Source organism: Mesoplodon densirostris, chromosome 3 (genome assembly GCF_025265405.1).
Source record: "Mesoplodon densirostris isolate mMesDen1 chromosome 3, mMesDen1 primary haplotype, whole genome shotgun sequence".
Lineage (NCBI taxonomy): Eukaryota > Metazoa > Chordata > Mammalia > Artiodactyla > Ziphiidae > Mesoplodon > Mesoplodon densirostris.
The window spans coordinates 130516707-130542650 of NC_082663.1; the positions used below are offsets into that span (position 1 = coordinate 130516707).

At 50.4% G+C, this 25944-nt stretch overlaps 1 protein-coding gene across 3 annotated transcripts; it reads right to left on the minus strand.

Moving 5' to 3' along the window:
• Positions 1-1725: 1725 nt before the first annotated feature.
• SPARC (secreted protein acidic and cysteine rich) lies at positions 1726-25219 on the minus strand. 3 transcript variants are annotated; one of them, XM_060093691.1, is made up of 12 exons: positions 25197-25214; positions 24841-24900; positions 19552-19641; positions 14297-14366; positions 12762-12824; positions 12075-12162; positions 10538-10659; positions 8605-8725; positions 6720-6853; positions 5682-5830; positions 3446-3594; positions 1726-2959 (listed from the first exon to the last, which is right to left on the minus strand). In XM_060093691.1, the coding sequence occupies exons 3-12, from the start codon at positions 19563-19565 to the stop codon at positions 2931-2933; spliced, it is 939 nt and encodes a 312-aa protein (XP_059949674.1). In that variant the 5' UTR covers positions 19566-19641; positions 24841-24900; positions 25197-25214; the 3' UTR covers positions 1726-2930. The 3 variants fall into 3 exon arrangements, with proteins under 3 accessions (XP_059949674.1, XP_059949675.1, XP_059949677.1); XM_060093692.1 differs by lacking the exon at positions 19552-19641 and having other exon boundaries at positions 25197-25219; XM_060093694.1 differs by lacking the exons at positions 19552-19641; positions 24841-24900; positions 25197-25214 and adding an exon at positions 19424-19490.
• Positions 25220-25944: the final 725 nt, after the last annotated feature.

A 25944-nucleotide genomic window follows, 5' to 3' on the forward strand; every position in this document is an offset into this window, starting at 1 on the left:
GCATCTGAAGACCTAGCTCTGTGGTCCATTGCAACGGAGCACACTTCCTGGAGCTGTTTCTCTGTCTCGAAGGGGTGCCTCGGAACACCAACCTGAATATCACACCAGCGTGGTGGGCACAAAAGAGCTTCAAAATATGCTCTCTGTTGGGCTTCCCTCGTGGCGCAGTGGTTGAGAGTCCGCCTGCCGATGCAGCGGACGCGGGTTCATGCCCAGGTCCGGGAAGGTCCCACATGCCGCGGAGCGGCTGGGCCCGTGAGCCATGGCCGCTGAGCCTACGCGTCTGGAGCCTGTGCTCCGCAACGGGAGAGGCCACAACAGTGAGAGGCCCGCGTAAAAAAAAAAAAAAAAAAAATGCTCTGTGGACTTATGATGCCGTTATCTTTCCAGAACCAGAGTGTTCTTTTTAAAGCCAATCTAGGGCCTCCCTGGTGGCGCAAGTGGTTGAGAGTCCGCCTGCCGATGCAGGGGATACGGGTTCGTGCCCCGGTCTGGGAGGATCCCATATGCCGCGGAGCGGCTGGGCCCGTGAGCCATGGCCGCTGGGCCTGCGCGTCCGGAGCCTGTGCTCCGCAACGGGGGAGGCCACAACAGTGAGAGGCCCGCATACCGCAAAAAAAAAAAAAAAAAAAGCCAATCTAATCTTGTCTCTCTCTTTCTCTGGTTTAAAACCCTCCAACAATTTCCCATTGCAAACAAAAAAATAAAATCCAAACTCCATCTCATGGCCCACCAGACTGCAGGGTCTGGCCTCTGCCCACCTCTTCAGCTTCATCCAGTATAAGCCCTCATTCTGCACACCAGCCACACTGGCGTGGGACTTATAGTGCTCTCCACCCCCTCAAGACCTTTGCCTGTGCTGTTCCCCCTGCCTGGAATGCCCTTTCCCCGACCTCTCCCCTCTCTCACCTCTGCCACTCCAAACACTTCATTCCTTCTCTTCCTCTGTGACTCAGCTCAAGTTTTCTTAAGGAAGCCCTAGAATAGCCTTGTCCAATAGAACCTTCTGCATTGATGAAAATGTTCTGGATCTACCTGTCCAGTAGGGTAACCGCTAGCCATGTATTGCTATTAAGCACTTGAAAAGTTTCTAGAGTGACTGAGGGACTCAATTTTAAATTTTAATTAATTTAAATTTAAATCTCAATAGCAATGCATGGGTGGTAGCTACCATGTGGGATAGTGGGACTCTAGAATAATCCTGTGACACACACTCCTGGCTTCTTATACTCTCCCTTCAGTGTACCTATCACATCTTGTAATTTATATTTATTTGTACATTTTTTAATCCATTCCATATTAGACTGTAAAAGCCAGAAGAACAAATGCTTTGTCTGCTTTGCCACATGTGTGCCCATAGCACCTGGAATGGGATCTGTCCAGAGTAGGTATGTCATAAACATTTATTGAATGGATGGATGGATGAATGAGTGAGTGGTTAGGGAAGGGAGAGAGTTGCTTAGCCTGGTGCTCTGATAATGAAGTGCAGTCATGAAAAAGGTCAGCCCCCAGGTCATAAAATTAAAAGTAAGCTAAATCTGTGCTTATAAGCACCATACATTCCCTGTGTATAAGCAAGCCTGTGTGTGTGTGTGTACAAAAGCATAAAAGTGTGTTTGCAAAACTTTGCATTTGTGCAGTTGTGTATGGACACGAAGGTCCATGTGTTGGCGTGTCAGGGAAATGAGGTCACTAAGATACATGCAGAATCACTCAGGAAGGCAGTTTCTAACTCAGTACTTTTTATTTTGAAAGATTTGTCAAACTCTTCACATCGTGGTGAGAGTTTACATGATTAATAAGAAGCAGCTTTTTCATGAAATGCTTGGAGGTGAACGAGTTCTCAGCCTGTGAGATCCGACCATCCCATTGACTTTGAAGTTTCTTTTGATTAATAGAAGAAAAGAGAGGGGTGGGGGAGAAGAGGAGGAATATGCTAGCAACCAAAGGAAAGATCCCTCATGACAGCCCTCCAGATGTGAAAAAAGAGGAAAAAAACAAAAAACCAAAAAAAACACCCTAAACAAAACTGATTCCCCAACTGCACTTTTTCTGTTTTACAACATTCTGAGCCTCACTTCTTGATTTTGGCCTTTGTGGCTGAAACACCCTCCCACTCCTGCATCTCCCAAAGACAGTTCAGAGGGGAGCAGCCCTGTACAATGTGGCGATCTGCCCCCCAGAGGTGTGGTGGATTCTAGAGAACTGATGGTCCACGGCTCTGAAAAGTTTGAACAAACAGCCTAATATGAAAAGAAACAGCACTGAAAAGTGAGGGGGGCGGGGAATGGTGAGGAACCGGGTTTACATGAGAGTTTATGTATTCCCAGAACACAGTCTTGGGTTCTTTCTCCCAGTTACAGCCCCGGGCAAACAAGATTTGTTATCTGCAGTTCTGGCTGGTGGGTTCTGCAGGTTTTCCCCACCACTGATCCTCTAGCCCCAGAGACATCCTTGCCAACGTCACATGTCTATTACTTCCCTTTGCCCACCTTCAGGCCACGTAGGGATGACCCCCTGGCAGCCAATACCCTGAAATAAAATTAACACAAAGTCTGATTCAGTGAGTATTAGTTTCAAACAGAAAAGTAGAAAATCTAAAGATGCAACGTGGGTTGAAGGCAGACTTGAACAGATCAAAATGTCCACCTATATGCCGCTAAGACTATGGGCAGAGGTGCAAATGTTAAGACAAAAGTGGGACCGTTAGTAGATGAGCAAGAGGCCGTGCTAGCTGAGTTACAGCTAAGAATGTCATGACTTGGGTTAAAATTTCCATGTTTAGCACCGTTAATGTATTCATTTAAGTCTATATTAGCACCTTGACCCCAGGCAGAACAACAAACCATCCAAACATTTTAAACATTGGGGAAAACAGGAGGGGGAAGGTCAAAGAGAAAGAATCTGGTTCTGCAGGTGGAGACGTGGATTTAGATCACGAGATCCTTGTCGATGTCCCCTGTAAAGCAAGAAGAAGCAGCGTTAGACTTGGAGGTCGGTGTTGATGAAGATGTGCTTCCCAAGGAGTTGGCGGATCCCACCCATCCCCGGGACCAGGGGCCAGGTGACCAGTCCAAGGTCACCCAAGGAGCCTATGACTGAGAACTTTGGTCTCCCCCTCCCTGGCTGGTCCTTGTCACTTACACCCACTGCCAAGTTACACTCCCTGTCTCCTCTCTAGGTGCCTGCCAGTTCCCAAAGTAGTGCTAGAGACAGAGTGAGAGCTGATGCTTGAGGAAGGGAGAGAGAAAGAGACACCCGATGGATGGACAGAGAAGGATCAGGAAGCCGCCTGAGAGAGCGAGGCCCACCCAGGCAGGGAGAGCAGACAGAAGTTAATGAGGCACAGAGAGCAGAGATGGACAGAGAGGACAGACACACAGATGGCAGAGAGGGCAGCGAAGAGGGAGGGAGAGGACGGCGGCCCCTTTGCTCAGACACTCACTCTCCTTGATGCCGAAGCAGCTGGCCCACTCGTCCAGGGCGATGTACTTGTCGTTGTCCAGGTCACAGGTCTCGAAAAAGCGGGTGGTGCAGTGCTCCATGGGGATGAGGGGCGCACGCAGTGGGGCTAGCTCGGTGTGAGACAGGTACCTGCAGGGGATGAGGTGGGGAGAGCCTGAGAGCTTGAGAAAGCCCCACACCCCTGCATGGGGAGACGGGGGCAGGGAGCCTGCCCCTCAGGGCTGAAGGAAAGGATGTTCAATGCAAGATGAGAAGCCAGAATCCTGGGTCTCCTCCCAGCTCTGCCACTGACCTGCTGTGTTTCTGAGAGCACAACCCTGCCCCACCCTGAGCCTCGGTTTGCCCCTCCATCAAAGGGAGAGGAGTTGACCATAATGTCTAAGGGCCCTTCCAGTTCTGATGTCCGTGGGTTCATAACACCGGTCTCTTGGTGCATTTGTTTCCTAATTGGCTAAGAGTTGAGGGCACAGAAACTTAAACTGAAAATATTCAGCATTTCTGCTATTGGTAGATCAAAATCTGGTATGGAACAATAATGTATGTTTTCTGTGGACACACGTTTATCCAGCTGCAAATGCACATTAAAGAGGCTAAAAAGAGATGCATCAAAATGAAGAAACTGCTGACTTCTGGGGAGGAGCGTGGGAAGAGACTGGGATTGGCAGGGAGGGTGGATTGGAACTTTATCATTTGTATACTGTGTCATGTGTGAGAAGGAGGCCTTTTGATTTCTCTCCGACTGTCCTTCCAGCTGGCCTGGACTCCAGAGCACATGTATGATTTTTTTCCTTGTTCCCCAGAGCCCTCAATTAGTTGTCCTCAAAACACTCTTCCCCAAGGGACTACAACTTGACTCCAATTATCTCTCTGACCCCCAGGCCCTCCTGCCCCACCCAACTCATGGAAGGAATCACACAATGTTTGAACTGAACCCTCCGCAGCTTCATTGTATACCAGTGAGAAAACTGACCACAGAGAGGGGCGGGGACTTAACCAAGGTCACCAGGCAGCTCTGGGACAAGGAGAGGGGAAGGATGGATCCCCTGACCCAGGCTGAAGCGCTTTCCCAGACTCACAGTCCTTGCAGCTCCATCCAGAAGCCTCCCTCCTGGCCCCTTCCTCGCTCAGCCTGAGCTCCAGATGTTCCCCTGACTTCTGCCCTCCCCGCCACAGTATGACTCAGATGGATCCCAGCCACGGAAAGAGCCTGGGAGAGAAGCAGCAGGGAGTTTCCCAGTGCTCAGGAGACCCCAGGCCCCCGGGATCACCCACAGGGTGGGCAGATTCCAGGCACAGGGGCTGGACCAGGAGGGAGCGGTGAGCTTCCCCGAGGGGAGCATCCCTGGGCACAGCGTGCGAGCAGGTGGTCTTCCTTTTCGTGCTGCTACAAGAACACACAGCAAAAGAAGGCCAGAAGGCGGTAGTGAGGGTGACCACCTCTGCTCAGCTGCAGGTGCTCCAGCTTCCACCTGCAACTTCCAGGAGCCTTCTTTACTTTTTCCTTCGGTTGTGAAAAAAAACTGATCATCACCCAGAGTGTGAGCTCCATGGGGGCAAGGGCCATGTCAGTTCTGATTACTGTTCAATCCCCTGCCTAGAATCGTGCTGGGCATGTAATAGACACTCAGCCAGTGTTTGTTCACTGACCAACTCCCTGCCTATCCTGCAGGGCAGTTACACAGCACTTCCTAATTCATTTCGACAAGGGGCAAGAGCAATCAAACCAAGGGCTTGCCTTGGGGATGGGGCTGGCTCTATGAATTTCTTAAGAACTTCCAGGGCCGGTTTGCCCTGTTAGGGCTGGGTCTCAGGGTCTTGCTGAAGGACCGTGAGCACACAGGCTGCCCCACCTTGGCTCTGCCACCCTGAGGAGTCTGGCGTTCCTTCCTAGCTCGCTCTCCCTCGGTGAATGGCTACCCCAGGCCAACACTCACCGGGTTAAGGATGGGTTTTCAGTTCCAATGGCTTCTGCCTCTTCTGGCAGGAGGGAGTGTCTCATGGCTTTCTTCCCCCCTGGTCCCGCATCCTTTCTCCTACACCTGTCCCTTCCTGCCACAGCCCTTAGGCAAACCGTGGGCTCTAGGGCTGGGAGCAGCAGAGGCCACTGGGAGGTTTTCTGACCACATCTAGTGCACCTAGCAGTACTGACCCATGACTGTCCACTCCAGAGCCAAGCCAGAGCAGCTCCCTGGGATCCAGAGGGCCTGGGGTCTTACCCATCGATGGGGTGCTGGTCCAGCTGCCCGAACTGCCAGTGAACAGGGAAGATGTACATGTTGTAGTTCTTCTCAAAGTCCCGGGCTAGCAGCTCCACGGGGTGGTCTCCGGCTTCCAGGCGCTTCTCATTCTCGTGGATCTTCTTCACCTGTGGGAGCAGAGACACGGGTGACAAAGAGTCCAGGGAGGCTGTCCAGACCAGTTAAGGCCCCTCCCACCTCTGACAGGAGGCCAGAGCTGGCAGACACCAGCCAAGGCCAAGGTTCAAAATGAGAAAAGGAAGTGGCGTAGATGGGTACCAGCATCTCGTCCACAAAAATGAAGGCCTGGGTCGATCTCGAAGGGCTCTCCATAGGGCTGCCACATCAGAATGACTAGGGAGTATTGTCAGATGCAGCTTCCTGGGGCTCACTTCACAGACACACTGATTCAGTGGGCCTGAGGCGGGGCCCAGGAAGCTGCATTTATCAGTACTCTTTTTTTTTTTTTTTTTGCGGTACGCGGGCCTCTCACTGTTGTGGCCTCTCCCGTTGCGGAGCACAGGCTCCGGATGTGCAGGCCCAGCAGCCATGGCTCACGGGCCCAGCCGCTCCGCGGCATGTGGGATCCTCCCGGACCGGGGCACGCACCCGTGTCCCCTGCATCGGCAGGCGAACTCTCAACCACTGCGCCACCAGGGAAGCCCTATCAGTACTCTTAGTGCTTGGTATGTCCATTAAAGTTTAAGATCCACGGACTCAGAAGGAAAAAGGAATAGAGTTATTTATGTCTCGTATGGAGACAAACAAAGTGAGCAGGTCTTTTTGTTACAGGACTTCTCAGAGCCTTTAAGGTGTGGATATACTCTAGGAGCCTTCAGAGGCAGCAAGGAGGAGTCTGTGTCCTAGTGCCCAGAATACAGGCACTCGTTGGAGTGGGGATGTGGGCTTACACATGGGTGTCTAGATCTAGGAGTGGGACTGTGGACCCCAGCCAGCCTGGGGCCAGGAGGCATCCAGCTCAGGTGCCCTGGGACAGGATGAAAAGATACCACTCACTCGCAGCTTCTGCTTCTCGGTCAGGAGGTTGTTGTCCTCATCCCTCTCGTACAGCGTGACCAGGACGTTCTTGAGCCAGTCCCGCATGCGCAGGGGGAATTCAGTCAGCTCAGAGTCCAGGCAGGGAGCGATGTCTAGGGCCCAACACACAAGGATGGTCAGCACAGACCCTGATTCTCCCTGCCTGAGGGCCAACATGCTGTCTGGGCGGCTCTCCCCACCCCACGCCCTCCACCAGCAAGAAGCTTCAATCAGCAACCTTGATTGAAGCACAGGGCTCAGCCTCTCTGGGCCACGGTGTCTTCACACCTTTTGAACAAAACAGATTGTGTGGGGGGAAGAATACTCTGCAAATGGACAAGTGCAAAGGCACGTCTGCTGTCCCCTTGACCTTCATCTGATCTGCGGGGGGAAATGGTTCCCTCCAATGGCTCTTGCATTTTTCTGGGTGTTGCGCCCTGAAAACAGAGGCCAGGACCCTCGATGATGGTGTTGACTCTTGAGAGGTGTTTGAAGCTGGGATACTGAGGAATAGCATCCATCCATAGGCCCCGCTTAGCTGGGGTGGGGATTCAGGTATGCTTAATCACCAGAACATTCTTAGCGATACGATTCCATGCTGGTCTTTGGAACTTAGGATCCCAGAATGTCAGACCTGGAGGTTTCATCCAAGTCCACCCTCTTGTTGGACTTATTAGAGGTCAATGTGGAGAGAAGGGGCTTGATTAAGGCCACACTGTTAGAGCCTCATCCAGCACCAGAGCATGTGGGTGCCTGAGGGCCTAGGGGTCCATCCTTCCCTCATCCTTTCACCTATGGAAAGCCCCCTCTGTGATTAGGACCACAGCCTTCTTCACCAGCAGCTGGGGGATGGAAGAGATCTGGGTTGGAAACGCTAGGAGTTGGAGGGAGGGAGTGATACGCCCCAGAGGACGGGAGAACCGCTCAGCACGTGTGTCAGTCTTACTGCCCAGGAATTCCTACCAGCATTCCTCCCCCTGCCTTCCTTCTCCAGGCTGTGCCTTCTCATTTCACACCCTGGGCCCCGTAACTGGGAGAGCAGGGCTGACCACAGGAGAACCTCATTCCCCCTCGTCCACCTTTCCGCACGCTGCACACCTGAGGCAGGTGAGGGGCCCTCCCCAGTGTCATCTGGTGCCAGGATGTACCAGACACACCGTGTGGATGTTGTCTTGGAGGGGAGCAGAGGTGGCATTGGGTGTTTCAGATGATAGGGAAGCAGCCAGGCTGAAGCAGAAGCCTCGGCCAGCTGAGACTGCACCTGGGATCACTAACAAAGGGCCAGGTGACACCTTGGCATCCCTTCCACCAAACACCTGGCTCCCAGGTTTCTAGAAGAAGGTGGTGAATCATATGTCTTATGCGGGCAGACAGGAATGTAATGGAGTAAAATGGCCAAGGATATGACAATATTGAGTAACAGGGCCTAAGGGGAACTGACAGCCTTGCCCCAATTTTAAAAGATTCAAATTCAAGTAATTTTAAAACACTTTATAGGCCCAGGTAGAACATCACTTTTGCTTCACAATGTTGAAGCAGGAAAGATTGTGGTTAGCCCTATAGAAGAACTTCCTCATCTTTACAGGAAAGAAATGAGCTGTCTTGGATGCTAGTGAGAGGCTCCAAAAATCCTCCCTGATCTCGTGCTCCCACAACTGCTCAGTTCTTCCCTGGACATGTCCTGAATGCAGATACCTATTCGTAGACAATCATCTCATTTTATAAATGGGAACCCTGAGGCTCAGGGAGGGGAAGAGATTTGCCCAAGATCACACAGCACAGGAGTGGCAGAGCCAGCGTCAGTGCCAGTTCAGTGCCTTCTCCCTGAGATGGGAGGCTTGGCAGGGTCCAAGGAGAGACTCACATTTGCAAGGCCCGATGTAGTCCAGGTGGAGTTTGTGGCCCTTCTTGGTGCCTTCCAGTGTGCACTTGGTGGCAAAGAAGTGGCAGGAAGAGTCGAAGGTCTTGTTGTCATTGCTGCACACCTGGCGGCAAAGCATAGAAGGCCTCACCCTTATTCCCAGAGCCCTTCTCTGGTACCGCCATCCTTGCCCATTTCAGATATGGGGACACTGAAGGCCAGGCAAGGAACGTGATCAGCCCAGGGTCATACAGTGAGTTAGTGGTGGAGCCCAGACAAGAATCTACTCTTTGGGCTCCCAGGCCAATGTTGAGCCCATGCTGAGAGCCACTGCTGGTCTCTGAGCTGTGGTATGACTGAGTCAGGGCTGAGACATGGGAAAGCAAACCTGGGAGATACGGAAAGGATGAATTGAAGGTGAGGATGGGTGAAGCACAGGGTGTGCAGAAGAGTTAATACAGCAGGCCTGGGATTGTTATCCTTAGAAAGGCGTGCTTATGATGTTGGCCCTTGGCTGGAGTCTGAAAACGTGGCTGGTAAACAGTTCCCTGCATTGTTAGAAAACTGTCCACAGTGATGAAAGTGGCTCACTGTGCCTAGATTGCTTGTACAAATAATATGGTTCATGCTGAACATCTGTTTTCCTGCTTGGAGTCTGGACTTTGGGTACATGCTAGGGAGAGGATGTCTGTGTGACCAGCCCTCAATTAAACGTTGGGTGCTGAGTCTCTAAAGGGCTTCCTTGGGCAGAAGCCTTGCTCACATGTGGCTACATCTCATCTTTGTAGCTGGGGGAAGAGTGGGTTCTGTGAGACCCCCTCATGGCAGGGGGAGAGTAAGCAAGACTGTGCATGGATTCCTCCACACTCTGCCTGTATCTTGTTCCCTTTTCATCCAGCTACATACCCTTAAGTCTTAGCGGTGAGTGCAACTGTATGCTGAGTTATGTTGGTCCTCCTAGCGAATCTCTGCATGAGGGGGTGGTGGAGCAGAGATGCCGTGGGCTGAACAAAGGCAGTGGCAGAGTAAGTGGCTGTGTCAGGCAGAGGGGAGCCTTGCGTTGGACATCCTGCACACGCTTATTGCTTATATATCACTGCAGAGGGAGAACTGATGGGCATTGGTGACCAGTGCGGTGGGGGGTGAAGGGGTGACGAGGAGGGAAGAGTTGACAAAGATGCTAAAATTTGGAGCCCAGAGGATAAGCTGTACTAGGGAGAGATTGAAGATGGAGAAGCCAGGTGGGAGGTTGTGGGAATGATACTGGTACTCAATTTGTTGCCCTGAGCTAGGTTACCACTAGCACAATGGTTGACATGCACGGGTGCTCAATAAGTATTTACTTGGATGGATGGATGGATGGATGGATGGTTGAGTCCTACTGGAGGTATAATGAACAGGTTTGAAAGATTTTTTAAAATAGCACATATTGAGAACTTACTAAGTACCAGACATTATCTGACAAATCCCCACAATAGCCCTATGAGATAAAGTCTATTTCTGTCCCATTTTTAGAGGCGAGAAAACTTGGAGAGGAACATAGCTAAGATCCCACACTAACAAGTGGTGGAGATGGGGTTTGATGTCAGCCTTCAGTCTGACCCAGAATGCACATTTTTGGACCCGATGCTTTGCCAAGCTGCTCCCACATACAGAAAGCCCCTATCTCGGTGCCTGGTGGTGTTGATGTATTCCCTTTGGAGTCTGAGTAGAGCTGGAAGCTGGTGGCGCCACGTAAATTCCTGGTGGTTACTGGAGAGTCCAGTGACGGAGAGACTCCCCTCCGACTCACTTGCTTGCTGTGACTACACCTAGCGAGGGGACTTCTGAGACTGGAGCTGCCCTGTGGGACCACCAAGCCAGCAGTGTTCTGGGCAGATGCTCTGTGTTCTGAGGACCCCAGCCCCCCGCCCTGCCCCTGTCCCTCAGGCCTCACCTTCTCAAACTCGCCAATGGGGGCAGGGCAGCTGGTGGGGTCCTGGCACACGCACATGGGGATGTTGTTCTCGTCCAGCTCGCACACCTTGCCATGTTTGCAGTGGTGGTTCTGGCAGGGGTCTGGTAGAGCACAAGGGCACCCGGTTAGCATCACCCCGGCCTAGCACGTCCACCCCACCCCACAGTGGATCCTTGGACAGAAGTCCTAGGCTGTGGCTCCCACTCGGGCTTTGAGCAGCCCTTCATCCTCCCTTCTCTTCTGCTGAACCCAGCAATCGGCATGTAGGGGAGCAGTTGGCTCAGTCTGGGGATTAGAGATTCAGTCTGAGGTCAGGGCCAGGCACACTTGGGGGGCTGGGGGCTCAGTCTGGGACCCAGGAGCGCCAGGTGCCATATAGTTCCCCCAAGGACGGAAACAACCATTGTGTCCTCAGCTGTCGGTGGATCAAACATCGCAAGGCATTTTGGGATTTTAGAATAGACTTTCTAGAATGACTTGGAAAGTCAGCTGTTGTCACGGAGCCAGGGAGCTGTGAGGCCCAACAAAACAGGTTTGAGTGGCTGTAGCGGAAAAGGGAACAGAGCCCCAAGGCCCACGCTGAACAATAGAGCCTGCCTGTGTCTGGTAAACACTGGATGAGGGGCTGGAGGGGAAGGAACGTGACTCAGTAGACGCCCCTCTGCGCCAACGGAATATTCTGTGCCCTCAGGATGCGAGCCTGTCTAGCCTTTTCCTTCTGGTGCTTGGCTGAGGGTATCACAGTCATCCTTTGTTGGATGCCTGCCCTGCCAGGCCCTGGGCCAAGGGTGCTTCTGCTTTATCTCATAATCCTCTGACAGCCCTGGGGCAAGGATCTACCATCTTCACCCTTCCCCAAGTAAGACACGAGGAAGCTGGGCTCAGAGAAGCTTCGCAGGCTGTCGGAGGGCATCGCAGAAAGAGGAGGCAGTTTGGAGGCAAGCCTTGTTTGGTTCGCCTCCAGAGTCTGTGCTATTAGCCCCTGGGTTACGAAGCATCTCCACTGTGTGGGCTGGGAATGCTGGCACTGTGGGTGGGAGCCAGAGGCCCTGGGTCATTGCTGTTGTTCTGACGCTAACTCCACGGGTAGCCTTACATGAGTTGTGTCAGGTTTCTAGGCCTTATTTCCTCACAGCTGTGTGAAAATCAAATAAGCTCATGAGTGTGAAAGCTTCTGGGGCCATCAAGTGACCAGATGGCACTGGGGACCTCACTGGGAATGTGAAACCCAACTTTGGAATTACAGTAAAGAGCTATAAGGGGAGAAGGCCATTTGCAAGCTTGAGAACTTCCCTTCCTGACACTCACAGCCTGGCTATAAATAGACCTTTCCAGATTCCAGAAAATAATCCCAACCTTTCAGTCAAGGCAGTTTCTCCTCCACGGCCCATCCTGCAGGGAGGACCCCACCCTGCATTTCCTTGGGAAGGAACTTCATGCACGCTGGGCCCACACTTTAGGCCCAGGTGGCAGAGGGGAGAGGCTTCATGTGACAAGACGCGGGGAAGGGACCTACTTTCAGCCACCACCTCCTCCTCGGCTTCCTCAGCACCTTCATCAAATTCTCCTACTTCCACCTGGACGGGGTTCGTTCCCACAGGTGCCTGGGGTGGAGGGAGAAGAATGAGTCAAATGGCCCTACCCCCATCCCAGACCTGGAAGAAAGGGGCAAAGGCTGGAGGGGGCTTGCCTGGAGCCTCAGGTACCCACAAAGGGATGGGGAGAGACAAGCTGGAGAGGGGCACTGGGCCCAGGTCACAGGGAGCACAATTGCCAGGTCCAGAAGTGAGACTGAATCTTACAGGCCGCTGTGCCTCTAGGGCCCCAGAGCTCTATGGAGATGCCTCAGAGGCCACCAGGGGGGTCAGGACAAGAGGAGGTGCCAAGCTCTCCACCCTTCCAGCCACACCAGAGCAGCTCCTCTTTCATCTGTTTGACATATGGGGAAGACCGTGGGTGATCATCTGCGAAAAAATGTCCTACAGCTTAAAAAGTAAACAAAATTCAAAATCATAGCTCCCAACTGTTAGGTTCCATGGAAGGTTTGGGGAGCATTCAGGAGTGTGTCAGGATTGGGGGATACACAGGATTTACATCTGTGCTGCTCCCGTTCCAGCAGGAGACCCACAGCACCTGTTTGGCTTTCTCAGGGAGCAGATGTGGGCAAAGAGGGGCCACAGGTCTGGGGTCCCTCCCCACCTACCTCAGACACCTCAGCCACAGTTTCCTCGACCACCTCCGTCTCATCAGGCAGGGCTTCCTGTTGCTGTTGGGAAGTGAAAATGGGGTTTGGAGAGGTCAGGGCCAATGCCAGCTTCACTGCTGAGGTGCCTCGGCCTGGACCTCTAAAGCTGGGGAGTTAGGAGAGCGGCTCGTTAGAGACCCCCAAGGCTGTGCACTTGGGGGTCTCCAACAAGCAGAGCCCCTCAGGGACTTCTGTGAGTAGGGATGAAGGCACAGGAGAAGCCAAACACAGGGGCTCTGTGGGGCTCTGGAGCACCTCCCTTTATATTTATATCTGGAGCTTCTATCTAAGATTTGGCTTGGAAAAGCATTTCCACTGCTTAGGCTCCCAAAAAGTCTGAAAACCGCTAATGCAGACCAACTCCCTTCATCTTACAGATGGGAAAACTGAGACCCAGAGGGGATGAACACTGAATTTTAACAGAGGTCATTGTCTTCCCCACAAGCATGATATCATCATCATTATTATTATTATTTGGTGATTCCTTCTTGGAGTCAACTTGGAGTTAGAAGAAGCAAGATAGCATATGACTTTTGGTGCCTGGCTGGCTTGGGCTTCTTCTAAAAGTGATGCTAACTTGCCAAATCTTTTGCCAAAATCTCACTGCCTGATCAGGATTGCCAGCATCTACCATCATCACAACTTCTGGTGAAGAGAGGGCGAGGGAATCATAGGTGAAAAACGTTTCTTTGCCCGCTTCACGTTTCTTCCTCTGTTTTCTGGTCACAGCTACCAGCATAGCATCGGACGACCACTGCTGGCCCTCTCCACAGGATTCTTGGAGGGCCTGTCAGTCAAGGTGCCTCACAATTCCTTGGCCAAGAAGCAGGCCCAGGACCCAAGCTCAACTAGATGGGCTCTCCTTGAATTTTTTTAATCTTCTTGGCACATTTTCTCAAGATTTGAAAACTGTCGGAGTAGAGACATTCAAATGGCAACACCTCCATGACCGTCCATTAGCTCTTACCTTCCAGATCCCAGAGCTGCCCTTTTCTAGTTCTCCCCAAGGCCTTGGATTTTATAATCTACCCCTATATCCTTTTCCCTCCTAATTTAGTCAGATTGGAATCTGTTGCTTGCAACCAAGTAGCCCTCACTGATTCAGAAACTAACCCAGCCCTCTCTCTGTGGCTTGAATCCCTTCTAACATCATCCCCATCAGCATCCCCCCCTCTGCTAGAATTCCTCATATGACAAACAGCTCACTCCCTTCTAAAGCAATTCTAGTCCCTTTCTGGGAAGCTCTGATTGCTAAAAAGTACATCTTCATGTTACATGGAAATCTCTCTTCTCTAGAATCTCCACCCAATGGTCCTCATTCACTTTTTCTTCTGAGCTTATTAAAGAAAAAAAAATTTCTTTTTTTAAATTAGACAGTTAAATCAAGATGGGGAAGTCTCTGTCCCTTCTGAGCATCTAGGGCTGGCAGATTAGATGCCCCTGGGCTAGTGGTGGGAGGTAAGACCAAACAGATGTGACCTTTAGGTACTTACAGGGGCTGCCAAGGCCCACCCGGCCAGGCAAAGGAGGAAGAAGATCCAGGCCCTCATGGTGCTAGGAATCCTGTGGGGAGGTGAGAGATGGAGAGTTCAGTGAGGGGGAGGTTTCTTTTTGTTTGGGATCTTAGTTCCCTGACCAGGGATCGAACCCGCACCCTCTGCATTGGATGCACGGAGTCTTGACCACTGCACCGCCAGGGAAGTCCCCAAGGGGAAGGGTTCTTGATGGAGAGTCCTTGACGCTGAATTCCTGTGATATGCAAGGTAATTTTAGATGGTCCATGTTAAAGGATAGTGAAAGACACGGGAGTAAGTTGCTTCTACTCATTTCTCTTTCAATCCTGATTGTATGAGAGAGTCTCAGTTTGGTGCTAATGTGTCTTTAACACCTAACACTCATCCCTTTTGAACCGAGAGTACGCCTCTGGCTCAGAGCCTCCACAGGAAACTACATCCAGCTGGAATTCAATAAATTTGTTTTGTCTCCTTTGTGTTTAGTTTTACAGTTTCCTTCTATTTGTGACAAAGGTACACAGATTTTTCCATTTATGGTAGTGATTTTTAAGTCTCCTTTCTCAATACGTTTATTTATTTATTTGTTTGTTTATTATTTTTTAATTAATTAATTAATTTTTATTTTTGGCTGGTTGGGTCTTCCTTGCTGCACGCGAGCTTTCTCTAGTTGGAGTGAGTGGGGGCTACTCTTGGTTGCGGTGTGTGGGCTTCTTATTGCGGTGGCTTCTCTTGTTGAGGAGCACGGCCTCTAGGTGTGCAGGCTTAGTAGTTGTGGCTCACGGGCTCTAGAGTGCAGGCTCGGTAGTTGTGGCGCACAGGCTTAGTTGCTCCACAGCATGTGGGATCTTCCTGGACCAGGGCTCGAACCCATGTCCCCTGCGTTGGCAGGCGGATTCTTAACCACTGCGCCACCAGGGAAGTCCCCTCAACATATTTATTTAAGTTTTTAAAAAGTGATTCGACAAAGGCGATTGGCTAATTAGTGAAGTCTGGGCAATGCTGAACCAGATCATGTTCAAGGGTCCCTTCAATCCCTGGTGTTCTAGGATTGTTTTCTTCCTATACCCCAAACTCTCCTCCCCTCCTCCTCCCCCCCCCCACTTCCTTCTGCTTCCTACCCATCTCTAATAAGAGAAGCTAATGGGCAGCAACCTCTTGCCATTTGAGACAATGAGATCTACATTCTAAACAAAGAACAATAGTTTTTGAGTGTGGCCAGTGGAAACTTGTGGCCTTACTTTGCTCCATCTACCCAGGAGGATGGCACTTCTCTGGATCCTGTGTGGGAACTATCCAAATGCTTACATATGTTGCATGTTACCTTCCCTTTCCCCTTCACAGTTAAAGGATGTTAGCTGAGGTCTAGAAAATTCTCCTGCCCTGGTCACTGCTGTGACCTTCCTCTAGATGCTGAGCTCTCGACTCTAACAATCTCATGACTGGAAGGAATCTTGGAACAGAATCTCCTCTGATGGTTCACTGCCAAAATGCCATCCCTAACTGAGGAACTATGGTGGGGACATTTCGTTTCTTGTTCTAACTGAATGGACTTCCGTTTCCAAATGGCTTTAGAAAGTTCTTCCTTATACTGTTCAATTTGCCTCCCTCAAACTTTCCTGGTCTACTCTGATGGTCCTTCTGTGGCCACACAGAGCAAGCATGCTCCCTCTGCCCCCAAGCAGCTTTTAGCCAAGGTGAGCAACAACCATATCTTCCCTCGTTTGTCCCCCAAAACTTCCATATCAGTCCCATTATCCCTATTCCTCCCAAGACTTCTCAACTGACCAAGCACCTTGGTGGGATGTACCCTGGCATCGTGGAAGAAACACTTGGCTTGGAACTAAATGCCAGGGATTCTGATTCTGTCGAAATACTAACTTGGTATATTGGTTCAATCCTTCATCCTCTCTAGACCTTGGTTCCCCCTTCTATTGAGAGGGTTAGACTAGGTGAACATTGAGGTGGTAGCCTGGGCCCTTAAGATGCCCTTAAACTGTCACAGCACATGCTGGTCTAGGCATACATCCTCCACTCTGATATCCTCCATTTTAACTTGGATTATGGTATTTGGGGAAACAGACTGGGGAAGGGCAGACTTCATAATGGTCCCTTATTGGATTGAAATAGACACTAAACCTCACTATTTCATAGAGTATACAAGAAATAAAACCAACAGAAATTTAAAGAAATCAACCTGGGAGCTTGGCTTTGCTTCACGATGGCCCCAACTCCCAGAGGAATCCAGTCTTCCCCTTCCAGGCAGTTTTGGGAATGTTCCTCCCCTCACACAGCTGTATGCTTTTCTTCCCCCCCCACCTCCCCGCAAGCCTTGAGGTGGAAAAATCTCCCTTCGTCCTTCCACATTTGGAAGATACAAGCAAAACAACTCCCGCATGTGGCTTTGGACAAAGGGAACAGGAGAGAAAGCATGAATGAAGGGCTTGTCTGAGATTGTTTGAAGTTGAAGGGTCAAAGTGAGACTCGTAGCAGGAACAAAAAAAGTCATCTCGTCTGGGCTCCAATTGCAGAGAAGACATTTCGTTAGAGAAACAGCCCAACTAGGACTGGAAATGCAATAAGCTTCAGGTTGGAGAGCCAGGAAGACTGATGTCTCCAGAGTCTGTGTCCTTCATATGAGCAGAGGAACTGCTCCTTCTCTTTGACCAGAGAAGGGTTTGTGGGTCAGCTCTTCTGTCTGTCCTGCCTCACCACCTGCGCTCTTTCCCAGGGGCATGCTGACCTTTTCTGCCACCCCCATCCTTGGTGCTGCAGCCGGAAGAGAAAAATAATTCTACATCTTACAGTACTTTATAGTTTCTAAAGGCCTCACATATAGTACCCTGTCCCCTTGGAACCTCTGACACACTGGCAGGCAGGCATGGGAGGGCTCTGAGTCCTGCTGTCACGATGAGGAGTCTGAGGTTGAGAGGGAGAGAGTCACGCAACATTCAGGCCCCTTCCAAGCTGACAAACTCCCTTCCCATGGCGTTGGTTTGGGCCTCATCGGGGTCATGCTCGGAGATGGGAGTGGGGTGGGAGAGAAAAGCGGAAAGTGAGAGTGTTAAGAAAAGGACACGAAATCTTGGAGGAGGAGTTATTCTCCAAATTTGAGGCTTTGCCCAGTGCCCAGTGCTACCTCACCAGTCCCAGAACCCTCTCCCTCCAGATGATGGGATGAGAGGGAAGGGGGACAGCTGGACTGTTCTCGGATGTGCGACCATACTCCCTGCATACCTATGACCTCCCTCTTGGAGGTTCTGTAAACCATCACTGGCCGAAGAGGCAAGGCACCCATCCTGCAAAGCTAAGGGGGTGCATCAGTAATGCCAGCAAGGTCAGAACACAGGGTCAAACCCCAGCATCCAGAAATTATCAGCTGTGCACCCATCCTCTGCCAATCAAACCTAGGTCAGGCGTGCCCAGGGAAAATAAAAATACTTTTGTATAAATGAGCAATTTTAAATGAAAACTCCCTTCTTTGTATCTCTTGAGTTTGTAATGATACCTGTGTTTATCCTTTTCAAAGTCTTCATAATCCGGCATCCCATTGGGGGCTGAAGGCATGTCTTTCTGCCTTATAGTACAGGAGAGAAGGCTGAGGCCCGGAGCCAGGGAAAAAACCTGCTCAGAGCCCCAGGGAGCGAGCGTCAGGGCTGAATGAGGACCCAGGCTGCCCGCGTCTGCCATTGGCATGCCCTCCACCTCACATGCTGTTTCCCTTTGTGGCAGCTCCCTCCCTAGGTGCTCACCTGAAGGGGACACACTTGGGCTGCGAACTGGCCCAAGGTACAGGGAAGGAAATGAGCCTGGGGGGTGGGGGGATGAGGGGGGCAGGAGGTGTGTTTCCCTTGGCTCAGTGGTCATCAGATGCAGACACCACTCACTCCCACCCCGCCGCCTGTCCTGCCTCCTGTTCCGTACATCCAGTCCCTTCCTTTTGCCTTTATTTGCTCTGGAGATGGCTGAAAACCTGTCCTTGGCTGCCAGCAGGACCCGAAGCTGAGGTCACTTCTCTGGGGATGGAAAAGTACAGCCAGCACCCCCAGTTCATCTCCCTCAAAATATAACGGGCCTCCTTTGGGCTCTCGCTGAACAGTGAAAAGTCCCTGAATGTCAGAACTGGGGGAAATCTCAGAATCATAAAATTTTAGATCGTGGGTCTTGGAATCATAGACCCCTGAGAACATGAAACACAGAATCTGAAATGCAATCATCAAATCTGATTTGAGTAGAAGAGTTTATGGAGCAATGCAGTCTAATAGAACTTTCTGAGATGATGAAAATATTCTATATATGCATTGTGCAATATGATAGCTACTGGCCACTAGTGGTTACTGAACACTTGAAATGTTGCTAGTGCAAATGAAGGGCTGAAGTTTTCACTGTATTTCATTTTAATTAAATCTGTGTAGCCACATGTGGCTAGTGGCTACCATATTAGACAGGGTGGTTATCAACTTTTATAGAGGCAGTATGGCAGAAAGGTAAGCCCAGGGGCTCTGGAGACAGAATATACAGGTTCAAATCCTGGCTCTGCCACTTAGCGTTTGTGTGACCTTCAGAAAGTGACTTTCCCTCTCTGGGCCTCAATTCATGTCTCCATGCAAATAACACACCTACCTTGAAAGGCTCATGGGTGATTTGCCCAAGAGAATACAAGAGGTTAGCAATGGAAGAGCATCTTAAAATCCAAAGATCCCAGAATCTCCATCCCCCTTGAAAATCCAGGGCAAGAATACCAGCTCTTTGTCTGTGGTCCAGGGAAAAAAAGGTGTTGGGGTGGAGAAAGGAGACATTGCTCCTCTTGGTCTCAGGCACACCAGCCCAGCCCCCAGTGGGCACAGTGACAGAGCCGGCCCCAGGCTGCCCTCGGTTGAGCTGCTGACGCAAACCAGGCGTCTTGCTTCCACTGTTTGGCTTGCAAACAAGGGTTCCAAAAAACACATGTTCCTGGTAAACAAGCCCAAAGAGAGGAAAACAAGTCTAGAGGCTAATAAAGGAACCCCGTGAGTGAGCCAGGCCCGCCAGGGAGCTGGGACTCAGAAGGAGGGCTGAGCCAGGCCAGAGAGCCACCATCACGGCCAGCATAGCCACATGGGCACTCACACCCGAGGAGAGCAGATACAGCCAGTCAGAGGTGACGTGGAAGTCGGGTCCTGGGATCGAGTCTTGGCCACGTTGCTCCCAGCTCACCATGCAGATTAGGGTAGGCTCCTCCACTCCCTGGACCTCACCTAGCGCCACTCATCTGCACAATGAGGGGGATCTTTTAGACCAGTGTATTCAAGATACAAGCCAGGAGCTCCTTCTCTCAATGAAGTCTTCTGCAAAAGTCCAAATTTGAAACAGCTAAGAGCCTCTTGCATTTGTTGAACATGTGAATGTACTATTATCTATTCAATGAATTAGCTTGAAATTAAAAAAAAAAAAAGCAGGTGAAAACGGTGTTGAGATGGGGTCTGGAAATCCTGTACACTTGGATACCCCCTGAGACACCTTGGAATGCCTCTAGGTTCTTTCATGAAGAGTTTGAAGACCTTGGGGCCAGGGGGTCCCTAAGGTTCCTTTCAGCCCTGACATTCTGAGTCAACTGAGGCAGAAATCTTTCAGAATACCACCTTTCCCAACTTGCCCCTTGACTCCCTGCTTCCACTTCTAACATTTCTTGCTGGAAGGGAAGAAGCTAAGGGAAACTTTTAGGGTATTATGGGTGCTCAAGCCTAGCTTTGAAAAGATTCAGAGGCAACTCAAAGTGGCCCCAGAGTGTGAGACTAGAATCAATCTGACTGAGGTTCTATAAACACATCTGAGATGCCATGTTTCACCGTGGTTAGGAGAGGCCCCAGGGTGGAGCTTCAGGCTCTCCTTCTTGGCTCCCCCTAGGGGCCACTGCTGCATCTGGGTGACCACAATGAAGGGGATGAAAAATAACATCAAAGTGTCCAGGCTGTCACATCCTAAAGATAGCAAATCTGTGGCATATATGCCTCCACCTGCCCCTCCTGTGCGTGTGGCAGACATTACTAATCAATCATACGACCTTTTCCTCTAAAGTCCAGAGTGGCATTCAAATCCTGAACACAGTTCTTCTGGCAGCTGCTACCAATGGATTGGCACAGTCAAGCCATGGGAAATCTCTTTGCTATGCTTCTGATTTTAGAGATAGGGAAACTGAGGATCAGAAAGGGAAAATAAGTCACTCGAGGTCATATGGCAAGCTAAACTTCCCAGATGTTCAGAAACATCCAGATGTTTGCATTTTTATTTTTTCATCTGATCAAGTCAGGATCCTAAGGCTATGACTAACACAAGATAGCCCAGAAGGATCCACAGATGAGATGGGTTAATACCAAGTTTCTGAAAGAACCCAGCTCTGGAGAGAGTTGCTGTTTCCATTTGTATTTTCCCTATAGATATCAAGCTCTATAGCTTGATGAGTGAGGGCAGAGTTAATTTCCTGTCTAAGACATCTTCTGGGTGAGAAGGAGGCTGTTTTTCTAAATAATTCTGTCAAGTCACTGGTTGCTGGCCTTGGGCCTGCACAGCCCAGCTGTCCCTGAGTTCAGGGTTGGGGTCAGGACCCAAGCTCTGTGCTGTAGAGAAAAGGTAATTTCTTTCATCCCCAGGGTTGGCTGAAAACTCAGCCCCAGCCTTCCCTTTCCTCCTTTAAAAGAGGTTAGGGAGGGAGCCAGCAGGAAGCAAATGAGCAGCTGTCTCTTAGCCACATCCTGCTGCCCTAATGACAAAGCCATGTGGGCTGGGTTAGGCCATGGCAGGCCAGCAAAAGAGAGAAAGAGGTCCTGCTCATCACTTATTATTCACGGGGCTCATTGCCTCTAGAGGGAGGAGTGTATGGAGGATGCCAAACTGCTCAGATGAAACAAACAAAACACGCATTGAACATCTGGATGTTTCCAGACATCTGAAAGTGTGGCTCAGGCAACAGTTTGCTGTGTGACCTTAAGTGAGTTATTCTCCCTTCCTGAGTCTCAGTTTCTGTCTGTAATATGTAACAGGTGGTCAGGAGTGTCTCCCTGCCATGGCCTGTAGTTAGATCTGGCTGTGCACACCCGTGTGTGCCTTCAAACAGCAGTTGTGTATCTGTGTGAGTGACCTATGGCCCTGAGGACCTCTGTGTGAAGCTGTGTGTGCCACTCTCTGCATATCTACTTGACTCGGCATCTGTCGGTCTCAGCCTATGTAGGTGAGGGTCAGAGTTTGCATATGCATCAAAATGGACACCTGGGCCTTGTCTGTGAGTCAGGGTATCGTTCAGGGAGAGCTTTCAGTGCATGACCTTCTGTGTCTGCTCATGTATTGAGACATTTATTTTTAGCTATGCCAGTGGGTGCCTGCTGGTGAAATCAATGTTTATATATTTGGCATCCTCGTGGGTTTTTTATCTCTGCACACATAGCTACCTATCTAAATAACCTCAAAAATAAAACATTTTCCTGTTTACCTCACATCCTCAGCTCTTGCCTCCACCATCCTTTTCTATTTATAGCTTATTTTCAACAAGGAAGACTGCTCTTGTGAATAGCAAACCCCAGCCATGCTATTGGTTGACAAGTCTCTACAGATGGATAAAGATTTTAGCAGGACTGTTATGTAACCCAAGACCCCCTAGCCCGTCCTCTCTTGTTTCCTTTTCAACTAGGCAGCTAAGAGGTGTTAAAAATGTAGCCCAGGGCTTCCCTGGTGGCGCAGTGGTTGAGAGTCCGCCTGCCGATGCAGGGGACACGGCTTCGTGCCCCGGTCCGGGAGGATCCTACATGCCGCAGAGCCTGCGCATCTGGAGCCTGTGCTCCACAACGGGAGAAGCCACAACAGTGAGAGGCCCGCGTACCACCAAAAAAAAAAAAAAAAAAAAAAAAAATGTAGCCCAACTATTCCTTCTAATGAAAGCAGCACCTGGCATTTAGGTTCACAGGACTTCAGAGCTGGAAGGGTACCTGGAAACCATCTAGGTTACATTCCCCATTTAATAGATTGGGAAACTGAGGTCCAGAGAGGGGAAGTGTCTTTCCAAATGTCACTCACTGTGAATTAAGATCCACCTCTGCCATTGCCTTGGCCAATGCTCTCTCCACACTGGAGGGTACAACACTCTTGGGAAATACTCAAGAAGATGCCCAAATCAAAAGAATTTGAACAATATTTATTTTGTTTAAATGTGCCTGTCAGCACTTTTAGTAAAGGGAAGTTATATCCAAACCCCAAAATGATGAAGCTGCCAGACAAAAAAGCTGGGGATGATTTCAACTCTTTGGATGCCATAAATTCATCAGTTCTAAAAACCCATCTGATTAAGTGGGAGGGCCACAGTGTAGCAAGTGCTTCGCTGTGCATCACCCTATTTTGTCCACACAGTATCCCTTTGAGGTGGTGCTGTTATTGCTTTTTAACCAAAGAGGAACCTGGGGCTCAGAAAGGAGAAGCCATTAGTTCAAGGTCAAATGGCACCTTTGAGGCAGAGGTGGAATTAAAACTCAGGTCTTCAAGTTGCCTGTCTAGGAAGCGGGAAGCATATCACAGCCTCACAGCTGCCCTGGGGTGCTGGGAGATCAGAAAGGCAGGACCTAGAGTTTGCTGTCCTGGTGTTTGGGAACAGAGTGGAGTGGGGGACATTCAGACTGAGCCTGATGTTCTAAGTGTTTCTTGAGTCCCTGGCCAGCAAGCAGAGACCCTGAAAAAAAGGTTGCCGTGGCAACTTGCATTCCTCATAGAGTGAGTCATAGCAAAGAAGAGCCTTTTGGTGGGTGGGACTTGGAAAAAGTTTCAAAAAAGTTGATTCCTTCCCCAGGCACCGCCCCCTTCCTCCCCACCCTCCCTCCCTCCCTCCCTCCGCTCCAGGCTCTGTCGATGTGGCAGCTGATGGCTGAGTTAACTCTCTCTTCCCCCAACCACTCCCATTTCAAAGTTTTTCATCCTCCTGCAAATAAACCTTTGCTTCCAGTACCCACCCACTCCATGTTCCACATCATGCCCTCCAGCTACCTGGAGGGTCAGCATCCATTTGAGAATATGTTAAGACCGAAGGCTGTGAACACCCTCTTATACACTGCTGCTGTCTCTGCCTCTTTCTGTCTCTGTCTCTCTCACACACACACTACTGTATATACAAATTTAAGGGGTTTGCAGGTGCCTTTAAGCCTATTCAAAAGCTAGTCCGTGGATTCTGGTTTAAGAGACCTTCCTTTGAAAGTTTCAGAGGACGCCGGGCACCCCAAAGACAATCAATCAAGTCCACCCCTCTTACTTTACAGACAGGGAGACTAAGTCCAGAGGAGACACTTACCTAAGATTACACATAAAATGTGTGCCTTCGGTCTGCCACCTTGCTTCTGATGTGCTTCTCACCCTACTGTCAGCACTTGGGGTGTATAGAAGTTTAACCCCAGAGAAAACACTTTCTCTATGCGTTCTGCATAGAATAGAATTTTCTGGAGGAAAATGTGTGCCTCTCTGTTCCTTTTGGGGCAGACTGGGCTTCCTAGAAGATATGCCTCCCCCAATGCCCCCTTTTCTCTTGGTGTCCTCAGGGACTCAGGAAGTCCACTTCTCAACCAGCCAGTGGAGCCATAGACTGAAGAAGACCTAACACCAGCCTGTGTAGAGTTTGAGCTTCTCGTAGCAAGGTGTGAGAAGGTTGCCCTGGAACCCTCTCCATCTTTCCTCCTCCCTTCCACTCTTTAGAGCACATCCCCCGACCCAGCCTCCCATCAGACCCAGTGCCTCAGCTGGACCATATCAGATGTCTGGGCTCTTCAGATCTAGATACACAGAGGGCTACTGCTGGCCATTTCCTGTGTTTACACCCCAGGGAACCCAGGATAAGAACAATGCCTAACCCAAGACTGACTGTCTGATAGTGCTATTTCAGGGTGAATGGCACCGGAATCAGTGTTTGTGTGTGTGTGTGTGTGGGGGGGTTGGAGGACGGGGTTTGAGAGGGCAGAAATTCCAGGGAAACAGGAGCCTTTCCAGAGGTGCTGATTAAAAATGAAGACTCCCCCTTTGCCTTCCAGAGATCAATGTATCATTCAGGCAGAGTCTCTTTTGGAAAACAGAGCCCCTGACCAAGAACCAAGTCTAGGAAGTTTCTTCTTCTGGAATGGGAAGCAGGGCAGACTCTGGCTGCCGGCCGGTCCCTCTTGCAGCTGTGCCCAGATCAGATTCCCAGGAAAGGAAGAGGCTGCCACATTTGTAAAGGCAGCCTCTGAAACCAGAGAGACGGACACAGAGAGAGACAGAGAGAAAAGACTCCCTCAAAGACAGTCTGATTATTTTCTGCGAACCTAAAAGGGAGACCAAGTTATCCTGAAAAGCAACAGGCAGCAAGTCCGTGGTCCCTTAAGGGGAGCAATGATGGAGCCCAAAGGAGATGCACATCCCTGTCTCTGATCCAAGAGACCTCCCAGCATAGCTTCCCCTCCCTTGTACACAAAGTTGAGGAGTGAACCAGAGTGCAGGGGTTATGGGACTAGAGAAGGGACAGGCAGGGCAGGGGTCGTGCATACCTCAGTGGCAGGCAGGCAAGCAGGCAGGCAGCAGGCAAGAGCTCCGGGCAGTCTGAAGGTCTGCAGGAATGTGAGGGGTTTAGAGCCTGGTAACAGGAAACCACTCAGAGCTCTGGGCTGGGTCTCCCCCTCCACCCTGCGGTCCCTCCTCCTCCAGTGTCTCCTCCTTCCCCTCCCTCCCCCTCCCCTTCTCCCCACAGCCAAAGCTGTCTCTGTCTTCCATTTCTTTCTTCCTCTCCTTGTGGGTCAGGACGGCCCACCTCCCCTACCCCCGCCTGCCACATGGGTTCTGGAGCTGTTCCCTAAACAGACAGACTGAGCGGTGCACCAGAGCTAGAAGGGGCGGCAGGAATCACCTAGAAGAGCCTTCTCCTTGTTCAGAGGGGAACTGAGGCCTGGAGAGGCAAGGGATCACCCAAGGTTCCCAGAGGCAGAGGCAGGCCCAAGGGTCTTGATTGTATGACCAGTGATCTTTACAAGAGCCTCCCTAACATTAGTCAGTGCTGAGGAGGGCAGAGCAATTGGAGGGGGTTGTATCTGTGACAAAGGCAAGGCTAGGACTCGCCTCTATACAGACTAAAGAAGCTGCTATTGATGCGTCATCGCTGATGATTCGGGATATGGTCTAAAAATAGCCATTCAAACTCTAGCTGCACCAGCAATGGACACAGAAAGTGCTCGCTTTCTAGCTGGGGGATCTATGTCATCAGTATAGAACAGCTAAGGTAATTGATGATATTGACTACAGTCACAGAGGTAACAATGGCCAAGGTTTACTGAGGACTTAGAATTTTCATAGATATTGTTATTATGCCTCTTTTACTAATCAGAAAACAGAGGCGCAAAGAGCCTGCTCAAGATCACGTGGCTAGAAGTGGGGTAGGCAGGCTGATTCTACATTCAGCTTGGTTCACTCTTAGGCTGTATGAGCTTCTCGGTGCAACAGGTCTCAGATGAATATTTATGAGAATACTGATGAGTGTATGAATATTTATGATGCAGGCCTAGCACTTTGAGAAGTATAAGAATTAATATCTGATCCTTGTCCTCAAGGAGCTTTGAATCTTGCTGAGAGGGCATGCCTTAGGCATCCACCCACTCACA

What these genes read in the sequence shown, in the direction of transcription:
- SPARC (XM_060093691.1), bottom strand. An exon ending in GGTGGGCCTTGGCAGCCCCT is followed by an intron (nt 12,825 to 14,296) that starts GTAAGTACCTAA and finishes ACTTCCCAACAG; the next exon opens with CAACAGGAAGCCCTGCCTGA. An exon ending in CTGCTTCGGCATCAAGGAGA is followed by an intron (nt 2,960 to 3,445) that starts GTGAGTGTCTGA and finishes CTTGCTTTACAG; the next exon opens with GGGACATCGACAAGGATCTC.